At 43.1% G+C, this 18,763-nt stretch overlaps 1 protein-coding gene across 10 annotated transcripts in view; it reads right to left on the bottom strand.

The window, feature by feature from the left end:
• The window catches only part of LOC124330556 (dystrophin, isoforms A/C/F/G/H-like), a 50,318-nt gene extending 35,018 nt beyond the window's left edge, over positions 1-15,300 (bottom strand). For 3 of the 10 annotated variants that reach the window (XM_046788724.1, XM_046788727.1, XM_046788725.1), the window contains exons 1-29: positions 15,081-15,300; positions 14,236-14,316; positions 10,530-10,591; positions 10,356-10,448; positions 10,186-10,263; positions 10,023-10,115; positions 9,849-9,938; positions 9,543-9,741; positions 9,308-9,453; positions 8,896-9,242; positions 8,585-8,823; positions 8,259-8,497; positions 7,972-8,196; positions 7,785-7,898; positions 7,510-7,726; positions 7,225-7,445; positions 7,006-7,147; positions 6,793-6,932; positions 6,347-6,728; positions 6,129-6,281; positions 5,953-6,056; positions 5,723-5,875; positions 5,332-5,493; positions 5,125-5,253; positions 4,857-5,030; positions 4,625-4,768; positions 4,365-4,547; positions 4,088-4,270; positions 35-3,502 (exon numbers count right to left, since the gene is read on the bottom strand). In XM_046788724.1, the coding sequence (XP_046644680.1) occupies positions 35-3,502; positions 4,088-4,270; positions 4,365-4,547; positions 4,625-4,768; positions 4,857-5,030; positions 5,125-5,253; positions 5,332-5,493; positions 5,723-5,875; positions 5,953-6,056; positions 6,129-6,281; positions 6,347-6,728; positions 6,793-6,932; positions 7,006-7,147; positions 7,225-7,445; positions 7,510-7,726; positions 7,785-7,898; positions 7,972-8,196; positions 8,259-8,497; positions 8,585-8,823; positions 8,896-9,242; positions 9,308-9,453; positions 9,543-9,741; positions 9,849-9,938; positions 10,023-10,115; positions 10,186-10,263; positions 10,356-10,448; positions 10,530-10,591; positions 14,236-14,311 (7,956 nt within the window). In that variant the 5' untranslated portion in view covers positions 14,312-14,316; positions 15,081-15,300. Of the gene's footprint in view, positions 1-34; positions 3,503-4,087; positions 4,271-4,364; positions 4,548-4,624; positions 4,769-4,856; positions 5,031-5,124; positions 5,254-5,331; positions 5,494-5,722; positions 5,876-5,952; positions 6,057-6,128; positions 6,282-6,346; positions 6,729-6,792; positions 6,933-7,005; positions 7,148-7,224; positions 7,446-7,509; positions 7,727-7,784; positions 7,899-7,971; positions 8,197-8,258; positions 8,498-8,584; positions 8,824-8,895; positions 9,243-9,307; positions 9,454-9,542; positions 9,742-9,848; positions 9,939-10,022; positions 10,116-10,185; positions 10,264-10,355; positions 10,449-10,529; positions 10,595-11,580; positions 11,843-12,878; positions 12,998-14,235; positions 14,317-15,080 lie in introns of those variants that run through there. The other 7 variants (XM_046788730.1, XM_046788726.1, XM_046788733.1 and 4 more) reach the window with 7 other exon arrangements.
• Positions 15,301-18,763: the final 3,463 nt, after the last annotated feature.

The following is an 18,763-nucleotide window of genomic DNA, read 5'->3' as shown; positions in this document are numbered from 1 at the left end:
ACTTGTTTGGATGGAAAAAAAATCGACTCTTTACCTGTTCAGTTTGATCCGGTTCGATGTCGCTCTCAGACGAAGAGGAGCTGCTCGATGATGAATCGGTATGGGAGAAAACCACCTCGCTGTCAATCTCCTTGTCACTACCATAGAAACTGTCAACATCCTCGTTGGCTTTGGATTCTGCAACAATGACTCCGGCGGCAAAGACTTCGCCATCCGAGAGCGTAGAGATTTCTTCGGCGGCTTCCATGGAAGCTACCAAACGATTTAAATCGGCATCGATTTCCTGTAAGGTCGTCACGGCCGCTGGTGGTTCAACCTCCGTGTCTGCCGTTGTCGTCGCCTGCATCTCTTCCACCTGCAATGGGATTGTTTGGGGTTGGATTATCGACGTAAGTTCTGCCGGTTGGACAGGAGTGGAAACATGCAAGCGGCCAGTGTAACCGCAAAAGTCCGTCTGAGTCCCTTCGTCACGCGAGACTTTACGTGGCGGCCTGACATTGCTGACCGACAGCCCTCGCTGTGTGGGATCGTTCGCATCCTCTCCACTCACTTCGTTTGCAGCTAATAGGATGCTTCCTGTCTGGTTTGAAATATCAAGATCCGCTTCGAGCGGACGATTTTGATCGAGTGGACACTTCAGAACAATCGCTTCCTTTTCACCATCAATCAAAACTGATATAGTTTCGGTGCTATCGGATTTGATTGGCCCTTCGTCAACCTCAATAGGATTATCCAACACGGCAATGTTTTCAACAATGGGAATTTCTTCTTGGACGTTATCGCTTTTTGACGAAGAGATGCTCGAGGTCGAGCAAGAAACGGTTTTCGACAAGGCCACGTCAACATTCGGGATTTCTTCCACAACGTGAAGTTGCTCGTCTTTAACAATTATGACTTCTTCTCCTTCTTCTTTGAGATCATCGATCGCAATAGGCTCTTCCAAAAGTGGTTCGGTGGCTGGAGCCTGGCTGTCTTGGGCTGTAACCTCAATGGAAGGCACAACGTGAAGATGGATATCCTCGCTGACCTCAACGACCTGGCCTTTTTCTTCCTCCAAATCTTTCTCGGACGAGCTGCTCGATGATGAACGAGTATGTGACATAACAACGTCAACATGGGGTTCTTGCGTGACTTCAAGTTGCTCGTCATTCACAGCTGTGGCATCTTCTTCTTTAACGTTTTCCACTTGAATAGGATCTAATTCTTCAATTACGTCGACTTCAGCAGAAACATTTTCTTTCATTTCGTCGATCTCGATTGGATCTTCAACGAGTAGAATTTTTTTTTGATCGACTTTAGTTTCTTCGACTTTAATTTCTTCGACTTTAATTTCTTCGACTTTAATTTCTTTGACTTTAATTTCTTCAACTTTAATTTCTTCGACAATTTTGACTTCTAATTTGATTTCTTCGACTGCAGGTAATTGTTGGTCAATTGTTGTTTCTTCTTCGATATCGCCTTTCAAAGAAGAGTTGCTGAAGGATGATTCGGACTGTAATTCACCTTGAAGCTCTTCCAAAACGTGAGGCTGGTTTTCTTCTAAGGATGTGATTATTTCCTCAACAGGATTGGCCATTACTTCAACAGGATCTTCCACGATTTGGGGTTCGACATCTTCTACGACAGAGACATTTTCTTGCACTCCTTTGTCGATCGCAATAACATCTTCCAAAACTTGAGGCTGCTCTTCTTCGATGTAAAGAACTTTGTTGTCAATTTCGTCAACCTTCATTTCAAAATATTCCTCCATTATTTCGGGCTGTACATCTTCATTGGCTGGAACTTTATTGCCGACTTCGGTTGTCTCCATTTCAGCAGATTCCTCTGTAGCTTGGGTTTGTTCATCATCAATGGCTAGAACTTTGTTTTCAATTTCCTCAACTTTCATCTCAATGGGATCCTCCATAACTTCATCCTGGACGTCCTTAACTGCTGTAACCTCTTGTTGATTGGCGTCATCAACGTCAACGGCATCTTCCAAAACTTTAATTTCTTCGTTTACAGCGACTGAAACTTCCTCCATCTTAACGTCAATAATGGCAGGTAAAACTTTAAGCTGGTCTTCTTCTTCTTCTGCAACGACGGAAATATCTTTTTCTTCTTCTGCAACAACGGGAATATCTTTTTCTTCTTCTGCAACAACGGGAATATCTTTTTCTTCTTCATCTTCGCTGTCTGAAGAGGAACTGGAACTGCTCTCTGACGAATCGTGAGGTGAAATTGTTATTTGACTGCGAGAATTCGCCAACACTTGAAGCTGATCATCAAAATGAGCTGGGACATCTTCGTCAACTTCAACGACCATTACTTCAATGGGATCTTCTAGAATTTCAGGCTGGATCTCTTTCACGACTACACTATCGACGGCCTTTATTACCTCATCCATATCTATAACTTCTGCCTGGACGGCTCTCACGACTGTAACTTCTTCTTCTACATTATCAGCATCCTTTACTACCTCAGCGGAGTGTAACATTTTTATCTGGTCGTCCTCGATGACTGTTACAACATCAGGAGGTAGAGCCTCTTGTACAAATGGAACTTCTTCCCGATCAACATCATCGGCCTTGGCGGAAGCATTGGAAAAAGCTTGATAAAGAGCATTCAGCTCTACCATTGCCGGTGTAGATGGAGGAGTGCCAGTGGTGATGGGAGAATCGCAAGGATCTTGTGACGTGTTTGGAAGTTTCTGAAAGTTGAAACGTTCAATGACCAACTGTTCGAAAGTCACTTGGTTTTGGACGGTCACTTCCTCAACACGCTCTACGACAGTGGTCACGCTTCGGTGTTCTTCATCAACTGTTATTGTTGGATAGGTCCAAGCCTCTTCTTCCGGCGTGAGAAAATCGTCCGGAGTAATGGGTCTGGAGTTCAGAACTTCCATGCTCGGTAACTCGGGACTGGGTAAATTGCCGGCTTGGACTTCAACGACGTACGATTCATCCAGTTTAAGAATTTGGATTTGATGGTTTTCAGTATTTGGATTTTCAAAATTTTTAACGCTGCCAGATTCGGACGACTGACTGGAACGGTCGGACGACGAAGTGGAATCGATCATCATTTCTTCATCCTCTTCATTGAAATCTTCCACGTTACCACGGATGACTTCCAGGCCACTCCTGCTAGTACGCTCATGTGCATAGGCCTCCTTTTCTTGTTCGTCAAAATCTTCAAAGGCCGCATTAAAGTAGCCTAGAGTGTCCGCAGAATCCGATCGACCAGGTCCATCCATCTCGTCGTCTTTGAATGCATTAGGCTCTTCAGATTCTCCATCGATGGTAAGGTCTTTAGGATCCATATCTTCAGTGAGAGTCGGCGATGCTGGCAGTTCCAAACAAGCCTTTTGTATAGGGGGCGATCCGGGATCAGTAAACTGGCGGACTGATGTCAGTACTACACTGCGGTACATGCGGATGGGCACGTCGCCGTTTCGATTTTGTTGCGGCAAATGCGGAGATGTAGGTTCTTCAGCCTCTTCAAAAACGTCAGGGTCACCCTCGCCCTGCATTAACCAACGCTTTTTTTGTAACTGTCGATCCTTTCTAAATGTTAGCTGTCAACCGGAACCGAAAAGCTACTGGTGAACCTTGGGTGATGCTCCCCGGGAGCATATGTTGATTACCCGAAAGCACTACGACAAAAACCAACGCGAAACCCCGAAAAAGGTTAAACAACAACTAAATATGTATCAGCAGAGGAGGCGATTTTTTTGAAAAAGCTGTGTCGGTGAACGAGTAGCTGACTATCTAAAAAAGAAATTTGAGACGGGCTGCACTGCGGTAACGTGAAGAGGCGATACGATAGCCCGTAGCCCGAGAAGTAACAAAAACAAAACACACAACGAAGCAACTGGATTTCAATACTAGATAACGCTCAGCGGAGTAGAGGAGATTTAGCATACGGGTGTTAACAGATACGCGCAACAACCACAACCGTTCGACGACGCATTAATTTGTTTTGTCGGGGTTTTTTTTTGTGTGTTTGTGTTGTTTTCTTTTTTTGTAAGCGGTTACATGAAAGGGGAATTACTGAATGAAAAGGGGAAAACAAAGCGACTGAGGTATAAAGAAATGGATTTTTTTTTTACCTTGAGACTGACGATTTTGTTCTTAAGACGTTCTTCGATGCGTTGCCACTCTTGCGTGATGTCTTCGACTCGCTCGCGCAGCATTTCAAGCAAGCTTGGTTCACAGAGTCCACAGAAAGCTCCGTAATTGTCCCGAATACTATCCATCTTGGGCTGACTGCTAACCATGTCGTCGAGGCATTTCTATAATTAAAAAATATTAAATAATATGATAAAAAATCCATTTTCCCCTTGACTGCCAACAGGAAAATAATCCTCAAAAACTAATATGAATTACCTCGTAAAAGCGAATTTCTTCGACTGGGTTTGGGTTGTCGACAAAGGTATCTTCTGTCTTGTGGATATCCGTTACCAGGTTATTGAGCCAGTCGGCCATAGAATTGAGGTCCAAATTTAATTGATAGCTTAGCTGCAGAGCCCTTTCCAGGGTCTCTCTGGCAACCGCCACTTGTTCTCCGAGCTGAACCAAAAAAAAAAAAAATTATGAGTTGTCGAAACTACCATTTTATGATTAAATATAAACCCAGGAATTCATACTCGATTGTACAGCGCTTTCATCGCATCCAGCTCTGCACTCACAGTGAGCTTATCCTCCACCAATTCGTCTTCAACCTGCTGGCGACCTTCGCGCAAAACTGCTTCCACCTCAGTTTTGATATCGCTCAGACTAGCGTAAAAGCGCTGTTGAATGATAACAGGGAAAAAAATAGCACCAATAGTCGCGTTATGAGATATTTAGAGATAAGCTAAAGCGGGAAAATATGGTTACAATGCAGTTGTTTAGTTGTCCTTCGATGGCCTCGCAATCGTCGGAAGCCAGTTCAATGTAACACATACTCTGCTCAAGATCTCTCAAGACCCTTAGCATACGCTCTAGTCGCGGTTCCAATTCAGATGGATTTTGAAACTTTCGAAACTTATTCCTGACGTCTTGCAGCGTAGCCTAAAAATGTGGCGCAAGAAAAAGCGATTGAAGCAGTTGAAGCAAGATGATGAGCTTGAGCCCCACCCCCGTAGTATGGTTAAATTTGGCTTACCTCGATGAAGGAGAGCTGTTCATGGAGACGGTTTGCAGCCTCTTTTCTTCCCTCGGCTTCGTAGTCTTCCTCTTCGTGGCGAATTTCAGATAACAGAGCCTCTTGCTGTGCGATATCTTGGCTAAGACGCTGTTAAGAATATTGGAAAAAGAACCGAGCTGTAAGAGAACTACACTAAACAAACATGTGCTTAGTTTTTCCATTTACCTGGCTTAGTTCGGGAAGTTCGTCCCCATAGAGATCTTGCTCCAGGGATGAGCAGAGCTCCGCATCGATTGAGCTGATAGCACTATGCAATTGTACCAGCCGTTGTTCGCACTGCTGGGCTCCTCGGACTCGTTTTTCCAGCCATTCCGCTTTCGCTTTGGCCTTTCAAATTAGATGAGATGAAATTCAATTATTCCGAAGGATAACTTATGTAAGAGATCGTGTTTCTACACCCCCAGGGAATGAAACGCTAACATGACCAACATAATAAGACAAATGTACAGTAAAGAAGTAAAACTAAAATCACTAAACATTCAGCAATAAAATCGTTCGCGTGTACGTATGCAACGAGAAACACAAGCTATAAGGAAACAGAGATGATGGTAAATACCTTTTCTTCGAGAGTAACCCATCGATCAGTCAGTGATTTTACTTCGGATCCTACAGAGTCGGTCATAATGTTCAACGAAACCAGCTCACTACCCATCGATTCGATCCGCAATATCCGTGCTTTCGGTCGATTCTTCATGTAGTTTTCCAAATCCTTGGATTAGAAGAAAAAATAATCATTTTCAACACGTTCCCTCTTACAAAGGCAATATTGATTATTAACGCGCATACATCGAGCTCTTCCGATATCTCTTCGGCATCAGCGGCCAATGTGGTGGAACGCATCAATTTCTTCTCCAACTTATCTTGCCAATCGCACTCCTGTGCAGTCAAAACTACAACAAAGAGAACAACGAAGCCTTTCATACATGAAAAAAGAGAATGTTATCCATCTTGACTTGGCAAACCTTTGAATTCTCCATAGTGATGGGAAGCAGCTTTCAGGGCTCGTTGCCTATCAAGAACGCCACCAGACACATCGTTCCATCTTTGACTCAGCTGCCGGAGGTTATCTTTCAGTTCTACATTGCTGACAAGAGGATTGGCCACAACCGCATTACCTAGTGGTTAGAACGTCGTTAAGAATTTATTAGGCATGACATCTTGTTTCTCGTTGCTTGTTTACCTGCTTCACTGAAACATTTGTATTCGCTCGTTTTCAAATCGACACGATTTTTTAAAGCGTTCAGTTTTCTCAGCGTCTGTGACAATTCAGACGTCGAATTAATCACTGCCGGCGGGGGAATTTCCAGTTCCAATTCGTTTAACCAAACGTTAGTCGATTCAATGCCTTCGACTGTCTGCCGCGTTAAACTCAGTGCGGTAGCCAGAACACCATTTTTTTGCAAGGCGCCGGCAATAACGGTTATCCATGTCGTTGCAAGGCGCTCACTGATTTTGTTCATCTCCGCCGATAATTCTTCGTCCACCTTTGGAGCTAGTAATGAAATTACGTGCTTGACGTTGACAACACTAGGCTCCAGGATTTTCACGTCATCTTGCAATGCCTTTTTGATGTATCGAAAACGGTTATTAATCTAAAAGACATGAATGTAATCGATGTGTAATTACGTTGGATTGTTCAAGTTGAGCCTCAAGGACTTCAACATCTCCCCAACCCACGTCTTCGGCAGTAAGAAAATTTTGCACTTCGGCCATCCAATTGTCTAAACTTTGACTTTCATCTTTAAGTTGTTTGTATAATACAACGTCTGTATTTTTAAAATTAAAAAAAAATCAATGATAAGAATTTACTTTTAAACAGCGATTCCTTTTTTTATGTACCTTTTTCAAATTCGGATACTCTTGATTCCAATTGATTCACTTTGTATTTGAGTGATTTTACCGTAGTTTCGAGATTCTCGCCGTTTTCGACGTCACCTGATGCGAGTTTGTTTATTTGATCTGTGGCCATTTGTAATTTTGCCTAGAAAGGAACGTTGACGCAATGAGTATCGTTTAGCAACTTTCGGGCGGCGAGAAAAGAAAATGTTAAATCAATACTTGTAATTTAGATAATGTTTCTACATTCCGTTCTTCCACACAATTGAGTTTGTTCACAACACTAAGGGTTTCGTTAATTTCCTTTTCACAATTTTTGGCCTTGACCAACCAATCAGTTTCCTGTTGGTTGGCGCTCTTCTGTGTCAGTAACTCTTCAACAAATAGCCAGCGCTCGGTAATGGAACTCATGGTATCTTCAACCGAAAAACTTTCGCTAGCTTCTACAAAAAAAAAATTAATTGAGACGGAGTCTAATGACATGTTAATTAGGATTGATCGACATACCATTTTGCAATTCATCAAGTAGGACATGACCGGATTTGAGGACATGATCTAACAAGGGTTTATTTTCGACGTGACGCTTCTCAAGGTCTTCTGAGTTTGAATCTCCTTCGAGCAAAACTTCCATTTGCTCTAAATGCTCTTTTGCCGTCTTAATCGTTTCTTCAAATTGGAAACGCCTGTCAGAATCTAACTTGCGTTTCTTGATGGAGGTGGCCTCCTTTAATTAAGAAGAAAGTTTTATTATAATTCAGTAAGCATGGAGAATGAATTCCTACCTCTTCACATCTAAAAGAATTATTAATTCCGTCATTGCTTCCAAATACTGTCAATGAGGTCGTAATGTCAGGCGGTAAGACAATCATGGTCAGTTCAACACCACTTTTCGCTAACTGAAATATCACACAAATTTTAAAAAATTAGGGTCAATAGAATTTGGAGAAATGAGAATGAGGAAAAATTTACTCTTTGTCTCTGTGCTTCCATTATTTCATTTAAAGCTTCGATTCTATCTTCAAAATTTTCCACGTCCGAAGACAATCGATCCACACATTTGTAATTGCCAACTGGTTGGATCTTCTTACTATTCTCCTTGACAGTGACGGCATGTATTAAGGAAGGAAGCCGCTGAATGTTGTCTTGTAATTGGCTCAAACGCTGAACATGAGGCTCCATGTCACGTTCCAACAACTGTCAATGCGTAAAGCTTTAGAGTCTGACGAATATTGAAAACGTGACTGGGATTTTATTACTTGAAGTTGACGCGCGACATCAATCATTTGAGACCTATCGGTACTGGGGTTCGTTTCGATGAGTCTGAGCGAATGTTCATGGGCGGCCAGCCAGCTCTTGAGACGCATTAAATCCGCGTCCAACTGCTCCCAATGATTTGACAAGTGATGAAGGGCCGATGCCCTTTGTTCAGCCCACCTGCACACATGACTCCACCTTTCTCCCAAGGCTGAAAGTTGATCCTCCATTTGAGCGCAGTCTGTTCAATGTCAAGTGGGAAGAATATCAATCAGTGTCTAGGAACAAGTTTCAATAGTTTCATGTTATGAAAAGGAGGAGTACATACTGTCACTGGCAGACTCGTCAACAATAACGACCATGTTGGACAAGGCATTAACGTGTTCTTGCTGAGCCTCCAAGTCCCGCTGTAGGGACTGATGATCTTCCAGCATTTCAGCGGCTGCAGTCAAACTTTCTGGCTGAGAAACAGCAGCCAACTGAGAAATACGATCCTCTGTCGCGGTCAACCACTGACGCAACCTTTCTAGCTGGTCTTGTTGGAGTTTTGTCAAGGTTTCATGAATGCTGCGTGAAAAATCAATACATTCCAAGTGTGATTACGAAATACAAATATTTTTTCTTTAATAAAAGATTTACCGAGCCTGTCGGTCCATGGATTTCGTTCGTAATTGGTCCCATCGCGAATTCAAGAGCCTCATTTGAATGTGAATTTCATCGGCTTCTTCGTTGCTTAATTCGCCTTCCTTCACTAAACGTGCTCCTTCATGTAACACAGCTCCTACACTTCCTTGCTGGGAGGTCAACTCGAGTAAGAACTCTTCATGCTTGTGGAATTGTTCTTTGACACTTTGCAGGTCGCCACAGACTGTAGTTGCCGAATCCAAGTGATCTTCAGCTGCCAATAGCCACACCAGTACTTCTTCCATTAAAGTCTGATAGGCCGTGAAATCAACTGGTTCGTTACTGCTGCTCTTCCGACTCGCCTATCAATCGAATTCAGCCAAATTAGAACACAAATAAACATTAAAAAAAAAGGTGAAAAATTTACCGAAGCGCTGGAAGATTCTGTCGTTGTCTCTGCTGGACTGTTACCATTGGCTGGAACCAAGGGAACTTTGGCATGAGGTAAGGCTTGATAAAGGCACATAACATACATCATGATTGACTTTTTGTCAGGATTGGATGTGTTCACATCTGAAAGATAAACGATAAAAAGAAAACAAACACGTTATTGACAAGAAAAGATTGGGTGGAGGGAAACCGGCAGAACGAGTACAACTCACCTTCTGGATCTAACAAACGCGCTATCTCTAAGTGCTTGTTGGCCATGCGAAAAGCGTATTCAAGGCGTGCGTTTGCCGGCTTTCGGCTGACTAATTCATAATCAAAAAGATCTGGACGGAATCGATGAATCAAGGCAATAAAGGCTAACCCGTCTGACCACGAAGTTGTAAAATTGGTTATGGCGATCTCAGCGTAGTCCTGGATGGGGAAGAAATAAAATGCCATCATGCATAAATACCGTCGTGAGAACAGCAGCATTCTTCTCCGTAAACCATTCAGCAAGTTTGGTATGCGGGGTTTATTACCTTCGTAGCTTCCTGACACCAGCTCAATAAGGTTTTATCCAAACTTGACTGCTGTAGCTCAGCCATGCTTCCCTTCAGAACGTCTTGTACCTGGTAAACGTCAAGAATGTTAAGATTCGAGAATAACAAAGAAGGCAGCAACACACATCGCATGTCTTTTGTTTTTGTTTATACCTGGTAGTGAAGAATGATGCTCCAAACCAGTCCCAAAGTTAGTTTGGGATTACCGTCGACAATGTCGTTGGAGCTGATATTCACCAACTTAACCTGATAAATTAAAAATAACAAGTTGCATAAAACCAGATTTTTCACATTTTGCGAATGCATTAATACTCACGTTGTGTTTGTCTAGCAGTCGAAATGCGGAGCTGACATTGTTTAAGTGGTGGACTCTCATATGCCCTTTTTCCGGTTTCTGTAATCAAATCAATGGATCGTAACGAGAACGCTCTTGTTGATTGTAAACGTACGTTAGCTAATAACATAATTATAGAAAAGTGTACTCACATAAGTTCGACCAGTCAACACGCTCAGTAGGGCCAGTAATCGCGTTCCATCGCGGAGATCGTAAAACAAGTCCGTCACCAAAGAAAAATTTATCTACACGAAACGTCATTTGAATAAATAAAAATTAAAGATTCAAACCAATTCGAGTTGAACGTGAAATATAATCGCACATACTTTTATCAACTGTGAATTGATCCACTTTCCAAAAGTTTTCTTTTGGACGTCTTCTCGCTCGTCTGAAATAGAGAATCGAATGAACAATGGCAGTTTAGATTGAGGGAAACATCTGAAGCAGAACAGTGCACGTGACAAATGGAAAACGGAGAATTCGGGCTTGAAGTACAAGAATAAAACAGTAACTTGTCAAGCAAAGAAATGCGCGCAGCCTGGCAGCCAACCGGCCATACGATATTGCTACTGCTGAACAATCTTTTCATTGTAAAGGCAGACGGGGACGTAACATAAGAGTGAACTCGCAGGGAATATTATTATGCGTTGACACGCTCAACGCCTCGGCGAAGCGAAACACGGGACTCGAAAAGTGTGTTTCGTGATATTCCTTGGGTTACAATCTTTGGAGGGTAGGGGAAAGACAGCAGCTTTTACTGAAGCAATGCAATCTGAGTGGCATCACATTACAAGCCCTCTTCGTATAGCTGAGTCTAAATCAACAGAATTAGATACTTTTACAACTTTATTTAGAAAATTTGGCTGGTTTTCTTTATTGACAATTCAACAAACAAGGGTTTTTGGGGCTGGTGATTATTGGAAATGAAACATTCAGGGATACCTTTTCATCGTAACCAATTTCCAAAAGGCAATGTGATACCAAAACCTCATGGCCATTCATGAATGAGATCTTATCATGCGTCCCACCCAAGTGTAAATTTTCAATTGATCAATGACTGGGTCAAGGATGGGAATTCAGAGCTACACTACGCTGATTGCTGCAGTTGCAATTAGGTTGACAAGGGGTAAGCTGTACAATTAAACGAAATCAGTGTTTCGTAAAGAGATTGCCCAAAACTGCAGCCTGAGGTACAGCAGGTTTAAAAATACCCTGCTGCTGCGTACCAAAATATGAGAAAGCCTTAAAGCAAGAGGACTGATTGCCATTTGCAATTTGGAAATCCAGTCCAGGTGAGAGTTAAGGGACACCTGGAGGCGGTTTGTTTTGGCGGGTGCCATCACTACCTTCCTCGTTCAATCACAACAAGCTACTCACCAATGTAGTTCACCATCGTCTCCATGTCAAACCAAATATATCTCGTAGGCCGCGGTGAAATTACAAAGCTCGATACGCCTAGTCGCTGATGACGAATCAGCTCGTCATGGTCAGAAATTCTCGTAGCTTCGTCTTCACGATATATTTTCTGATTTCTGGCTACCCCCACAATCCACTGAAAGCCGTGCACTCGAACTGAAACTGAGCCAAGAACTCTCGACTAAATAACCACCTGTCACGGAACACAAACTTCTCTTCCTCCACTTTTTTTTGGTTGAAAAAAATTGAATCGTCAACACTGTTTAGTAATCGATTCTTAGCGCTCGATACTTATATCGATTCTTCCGGCTTTTCAAATGTGTGGCTTTCTCAGAATAAAGCTTTCAAGGGCGAACTAGACATTGGGAGAGACATTATACGTCAAACAATTCTTTCTTTTTTAACCACATTAATGTTTTCAAATCTTTTTAAATATTGGAAACCTCGGGGAAGGTACAAATGTTTGAAATTTTTCATTTTTGGTCATGTCAAAAGCCACCGCCAAAAAAGCTGAGGTGAGTTTATTTTTTGTTTGTTTTTGGTTTTGTAAAAAACAAAACAAAAATTATAAACGTCTTTCTCGCCATGTCTTTCTACCTTGTTAAGGGTCTAAACCAATAATACAGCTTCGTAGCTCGTGTTAAAAAACTAACGAAACGAAAAAGGACACACAGCCATTGAAAGCCTTTCTCCTATCTGTCATTGTGTTTACTCCGGTTGCTGCTGCTGCTGCTGCTGCTGCTGCGTCGTTTGTTGTCGCGACTGTAAGTAAACGCCGTTCGTGTTGGCACGCACGAGTGACCCACAATTGTTGGCCAGTTTGACCAGTTGCGGTCGAGGGACATGACACATTTCATTTTTATGGCATTACAAGACGGATCACTTATAGACGATCCAACATCTTTGGCTGTAAAATGGCAACCGTGTTTTTACACCCTGCGGATGGATCAATTTTTTTCGCGGGAGAGATATCCGTCGGCGATCCGGGCCGTTTCGAATTGATTGACGCGTGATATCACCCGGAATAACTTGAGAGGCGCTAATATATGAATGCAGCGACCTTGACAAGATTCTCCTCTTGGTATACGTAACATTTTCGGTCGAATGTCTAAAAGAAAAAGAAAACGCAAAATTCCGTCTGCGTCATGGAAGAGCGACGACTCGACGGTGGATGGCCAACAAACAACACCGGATCCAAACATTTGAACCTGAAGGCGAATAGAAACGGAGGAGTCCAAAAAGAAGAAGAAGAGACACACCTGCGTGTTGGATAGTATTGAAGAAACTGCTGAACGAACGAACGCGGCCCGAGGGCGTGAAATGATCTCCTCCGCAGCACGCAGAAAGTATTATGAACCCCCTCCTGGTTACCTTTTTGTCTCGTCGTCCCGTTCACGCACGAATCACGGCCGTCTACGCAATTTCAATCGCCACAGCGAGAAACTGTTTCGACGTTTCTTTTCTTCGGTCGTCGTCGTCGTCAAACTCCGGCACACTCAGCTGATTTGAGAGAATCGAACGACGACGTCAATGTCTGTCAAAAGAGACACGCCAGACACACACACACACACGACAAATAAGAACGCGATGTTGTTGTTGTTGTTGTGGAGCCACCGGATGTGTGTAGGACAACACACGTTCCGTCTGATGGTGTGGCGGGAGTCAAGTCACGGAAGAAAACCGGACGAAAGAAGAAACAGCTGCCAGCCCGAGACACTCTGCCCGGCCACGGTTCTTCTCCGCCACGCCAAAAGGCACGAAAAGAAATGAAAGAAAAAGATATCCACCACCACCACCAGCACTGGCGGTAGGATAGTCGACCGGCCCCCAGCCAAATCTCAACTCTCACAGCCACAGCTCACACAACCAAAATCTATGCAAATTTGTTTTCTTTTCTCTCTCTCCTTGTGCCCTTATTGAAGTGATTTCTGGCTCTCACACCTTGCACCACACTGTAGTACCAAACTATAAAGGCGAAAAACGATTTTTCTCTCTTATAGCTGTGAGAGAGAGAAAGTTAGGCGGATGAATTCTAATACAATACGCGGGGAATTTAAATATAAGGGAAGATGGACAGAGCAGCACGCGTCCAATACTGATGAACGATCAATCGGCACTGAGTGTATAGAACTTTTTTTTTTTTTTTTGGTTCCCAGCAACACACACAGCAACACACAGTGTGTTGTTTGTTGCTGGCCCTTTCGGGCGGTCCAGTCAAGTGCAAGAGAGAGAGAGAGAGAGAGAGTCTGATGGACCTTGGCCATTCAAAACTCTGCTGCTGGTTCGGGGCGTACTAGTCTTTATATACGTGTGGCTGGAGGGGAGAGAATGTCCTTGTTTGGAACGTGCTCCGTGTGTCAACAATCACGACGTCATCCGCTGCAATTTAATGAGGGGAGAAAAAGATTTTAGGCGCTTGACCAGCGGCCATTCTCTCTCTCTCGACGCTATATCCTATATGCGGGACCTGTGTGGTCCAGACCTTTTTCCATTAACTCATTTTCTTTTGTGTCCCACCAAAAGTCCCAATAAGGGAAACGACCGAGTTCTTCTATTTTAATTCATTTCCAAAGAATTATTGGAAAAAAATAAAATAATCAAAAGGGTTTAACTTACATTGAATTTCCATGAGATGTTGGTCGTACAATTGGTGGCCGGGTGAACTAGGCGATTTTGGTCCCTTATTCGCCATGATGCCTAATCAAAATTAAATATTTTGGGTTATAAAAAAAGAAAAAAAGAAAATAGTTGTTATCAGCTGAGGCAATCGACCCCGGTGATAGTTGATTTCAAATCAGCTGACCAGCGTGAGACTTTTTGTCCACCATTTCCTAACGGCAAATAAAATAACAGACGGCTCCTAGCTGTTTAGGAAGTGGTTCATTACGGTGTATAGCCTATACGATGATACACCTCTTCAGGGGGCGGAACTCGAATAAAAAAAGGTAGAAAATATACGTAGGAACTATACATATAAATAATGATGATGGGCAATCACGTAATGGCTCACGAAATGTGCCAGGAGATGGAGGTGGTATTTCTAATGTAGGAATTTTCAAGGTCCGCATTATTTTGGAAGTCGTATAATGTTTTGGCGTGTGTGTGCCTTTTTCCAGCTTTCTGATTAGATTAACTTTGACGAACGGTATGTATATACGTGTGTGTGAGGTACAGCGGGTTAGAATGCGCATGATTGTTTGTAGATGCGGAATCACGCGCCTTTTGACATGAAAATTCGATTTGTATTTTTCTTTGGGGTTTGGAAATTCTCGGAAGGAAAGTGTCGTGTCCACATTGTCCATGTAAGGTAAGAAGAGCGATAAAATGAGGTAGAAAAGAGCTATTGCCTAATCTTGATGAACAGTGTCGGGGGGAAAAATAACTCCCGAATTTGGCGTACAGCGAAAATGAATCAGTTGAGTTAATAAAAATCCAATCAAATTCGCGTGTTATCGACATACCTGCGTTTATACTAGTTGCCAAGTCGAAAAATTAATCCACAAAGAAATTTAATCCGAGTTGTTCATGTTGACACGTGCTGGTAAAACACATCACACACAAGCAAAAAGAATGAAAGTTCTGATGGCGAATGGTTGTTTTTTGCCAATCGAGAAATTCGATCGCGGATAGGCTTCACTAGATAAACTATCACGTCCGTCCGGTCGACTAGACACACGAGACCATTCTGCCGCGACCCGAACCGACTACTATTATTCGGTTCCTTATCGCGCCTGCGTCGTAATATGGCCGGCCGGCCGGCTCTTTCCCGTTGCTTTTTTAAGGTTCACAATTGGGGGGGGGGGGGTTTTCGTGAATCAAGGCTTCAACTTGAGACAGCAGCAGCAGGCCGGGCGGCTCGGACAAACAAGTGGCCAAGGTACTTGAGCTTCCTGTTTTCTTTTCCTTCGCTCGTTCACGAACCGATGTGGTGGAAAAAGTACCAAATTTATTTGTTGACGTCCAGCTACGGTATATAGTTGACTCTCAAGCCTTGCGGCTACGCACCTTATGGAAATGCCAATCACAGAAGAAAGCCCACCCCGACGATGTTTATTGTCCACACACGTCGTTTGCTTAGCGAGCGCAGAGTTTATTTATTTTCTAGTGGCCTGGCAACTGTGTCGTCGGCGCCTATATCTGCCGATGATGACGAGAGAAATAAAATTTTCGTTCGAACGAAAATAAAAACAAAATGGACCGGGAGAGATAAGGGCCCGCATATATCTCGAATGATTCACCAATGATGGTCGGAGAAAAACATTCTTGCCTTCAAACTCATATGTATAGGCTGCACACGAGCGTGTATATACACGCCAATGCGATCAGAACAACAAAAATGAAAGGGGGGTGTAATGGTCAGACTCTTTAGCTCCTAGGCTCCTTCTCGTCCGCGTTTACGTGAAATAACGAAACGAGAATTTTGGCACCTTGAGCGTTTACAACACCAAGTTGATCGAAATTGTAAACAACAAACCCGAGGTAATAACTATAACCTATATTTCAGATGGCGGTACATAGTTCCGTTTCCGGACGGAAGAGACCGCTCCCCGACAAAGAAACGGTTTTTAGTAATCGGGTGAACGGAAAGGTGTCAGCCCTTGTTAAATTCACAATGGATTTCGGAAATGACCAATTCGATTGTGTTTTGTTGTATACAAGCCCTTACGTCAATGCCGATCGCTTTGCATATTATTAGAAGGCGTAATAAGCCAATAAAGAATGATTTTTTTCACGTCTCGACGTTCAACACTCACACGAAATCCTCTTTTACAGTTCTGGAGAATTGATTATTTATTTTTGGAAAGAAAAAAGGTTAAATCTGTTCTTTCAAGGTTTCTTTTTGACATTTTTCCAAGACAAAGTGTATAGAGTCTGTCGTTTGAATTTGTCTACGGTCTGGCGTGACAAACATTTTTCTTCTGATTGGATTTGGCCGTTTTTTTTTTCACGCCCGCCGGATTCATTCGTTCGTTGTTGTTACCAGATCAACTACTAGATGGCCGCTCAGTTGATCCTGGAAATCAAATATTCACGACGCTGCGTAACTTCAAAACTGTCAACAATTCGACGCTCCTCGAAAGCGACGAAATCAAAAAATAGAAAATAAAACCTTGTATATATTATTTCTTTTTACAACAACGTTAATTGCTTAGTTTTAACTGCACATGGCAAAAAAAGCTCTGCTGGAGCAAAGTTGGACGTTAACGCGTCAAAAGACTCGTGATCGTCCAGTGATCCCTGAACGAAATGTCAACTTTTCGTTCAGCGTCGCCCATCGGAAAACCGGAACACGAATCTTTTTTTCTTTCTTTTTCCCGGGAGCTAAACGGGAGAGGGGGGGGGTTAGATGACCGGATGTGCAGTTGTGCAATAACCGCACGGAACGACGACGACGACGCTGCCGGACGAAGACAGACATATATGTACATAAATACGATACGACGACTTATATAAGTTGCTATTTCCGTCCGACTGATCTCCGCTGACAGTTGCCGCGACCTCTCCCCCCCCCTCCCTTTCTCCCATAACGGCCATTTGCGTGAAAACCGTCTGTCCACGGTCTAATCGACGAGAAGTTTTGAGCTGCTATTCTCAATTGGCGCGCTCCATATTCGTTCAAGCGCCCCGGCAGCAGTAGCAGCGTTCAGAGAGAGAGCGGAAACATTGGCAAGTTTCAATTGGCCAATTGGGAGTTCCCATTACAGTTAGCAGGAGCTAGCAGGAGCTAGGAGCAGCGCTATATAGCAAGTGGGCGGGTATGTAGTTGAAACAGTTTTGATTAGAATTCAAATCCAAGTCATCATATTCCATTCTCTCGTCTTCCTATTCTAATTTGGAGTCGCACGAAATGTCGACTGCTCATAACAAGATATATACCCACTCACCACCCCCTTTCCCGCCCTCCGGCCTATTCCTCCTATTGCTCCCGCTATATAAGGTCTCTGTGTCCGTTGCTGTGTAACTTTAAACTCTCATCAAAATAATCGATCCGTTTTCCAGTCAAAGACTCGATCCAAGGTTCACTTCTTCTTTGGCAGTTAAATAAACGGTTATTGCGATACATTTAAAAAATCATTCGGTTATTTGATTCGTGAGATGAGAGACATTTTCAAAATGTCGTGAATGGTCGTGCTGGCTGATTTGATCTACGGCAACTGCCATTCCGCCGTAATAAATAACGCCTTTTCTTATTCGATGTATTTTGAAATTTGTTGAAAAAAGAAAAGGGCGGGCAATTCAAAATCAACGGCGAATAGAGTCGTCAAGTGGGATATTTCGACAACAGTTTGAAAGAGGCTGCTGCTTTCTGATTGTTGTCTTGGAAACAACCAAACTAGTATACAAAGATGGAACCCTATCCTCTCTGGCTGGCGCAACTTGAAAAAAGCCCCAAAAAGTCTTCCAGCAGAAGCGACTTGCTGATTAGCTGTGGGTGTGTCGATGGGATTCTCGGCTGCTGGGCCCAAGTCATTATCATCTCTCCTTATTCTCGAGTACATTACACACTTCACACAGGAGGAAAAAAAAAAAACATTTTCTCCTGTGCTGGGTTATATATTTTCCTTGCCACAGACTTATTAAGGAGCCGTGATGGGCCAGGGACTGTATGGTATAGAAGCGCGGGCGTCATCACGACGAAAAGCCGCACAGCTCAGCTCAGCGTCGGGGGAAGATGAAAAAGAAAATCAAAAGTGTAGATCGCACTCTATACTCGCTATATAATAATACCGGATTTTCAAAAGCGGAGAGAGCCCAGCAGCAGCAGCAGCACACCCATCAAACGTAAGAAATGAACCTCCTCTCTCTCCACTATATTGCCGCTCTAGTTATATTCAACCCCAGCTCACCATCAACCGTCTTATACACATCCACCGCCCCCTACGAACATGTAAATATATACGGTATAAGCTTGCAAAATGCTCGCTTATAAATCCTTCGCTTGATTCCCTCACGGCCGATTCCCAATTGAAAACAGAGGGCCAGCAGTCGCTGGCTTTTTCGCCGAAAAACATATCAATTTCAAAAAGCAGCGCGCGCGTGGGCTTCAAAGAATAAGCGGAAAAGCAGCAGATCGCTCGGTGACGCAATAAATATATTTTTGAAACAAAAAAGTAGAGAGACAATTCTCCAAATGCTAAACTGA

The sequence above is a fragment of the Daphnia pulicaria genome, chromosome 1 (genome assembly GCF_021234035.1).
Source record: "Daphnia pulicaria isolate SC F1-1A chromosome 1, SC_F0-13Bv2, whole genome shotgun sequence".
Classification (NCBI taxonomy): Eukaryota; Metazoa; Arthropoda; class Branchiopoda; order Diplostraca; family Daphniidae; genus Daphnia; species Daphnia pulicaria.
The sequence above is the reverse complement of the archived record's forward strand: the minus strand, read 5'-3'. Positions and strand labels throughout refer to the sequence as shown.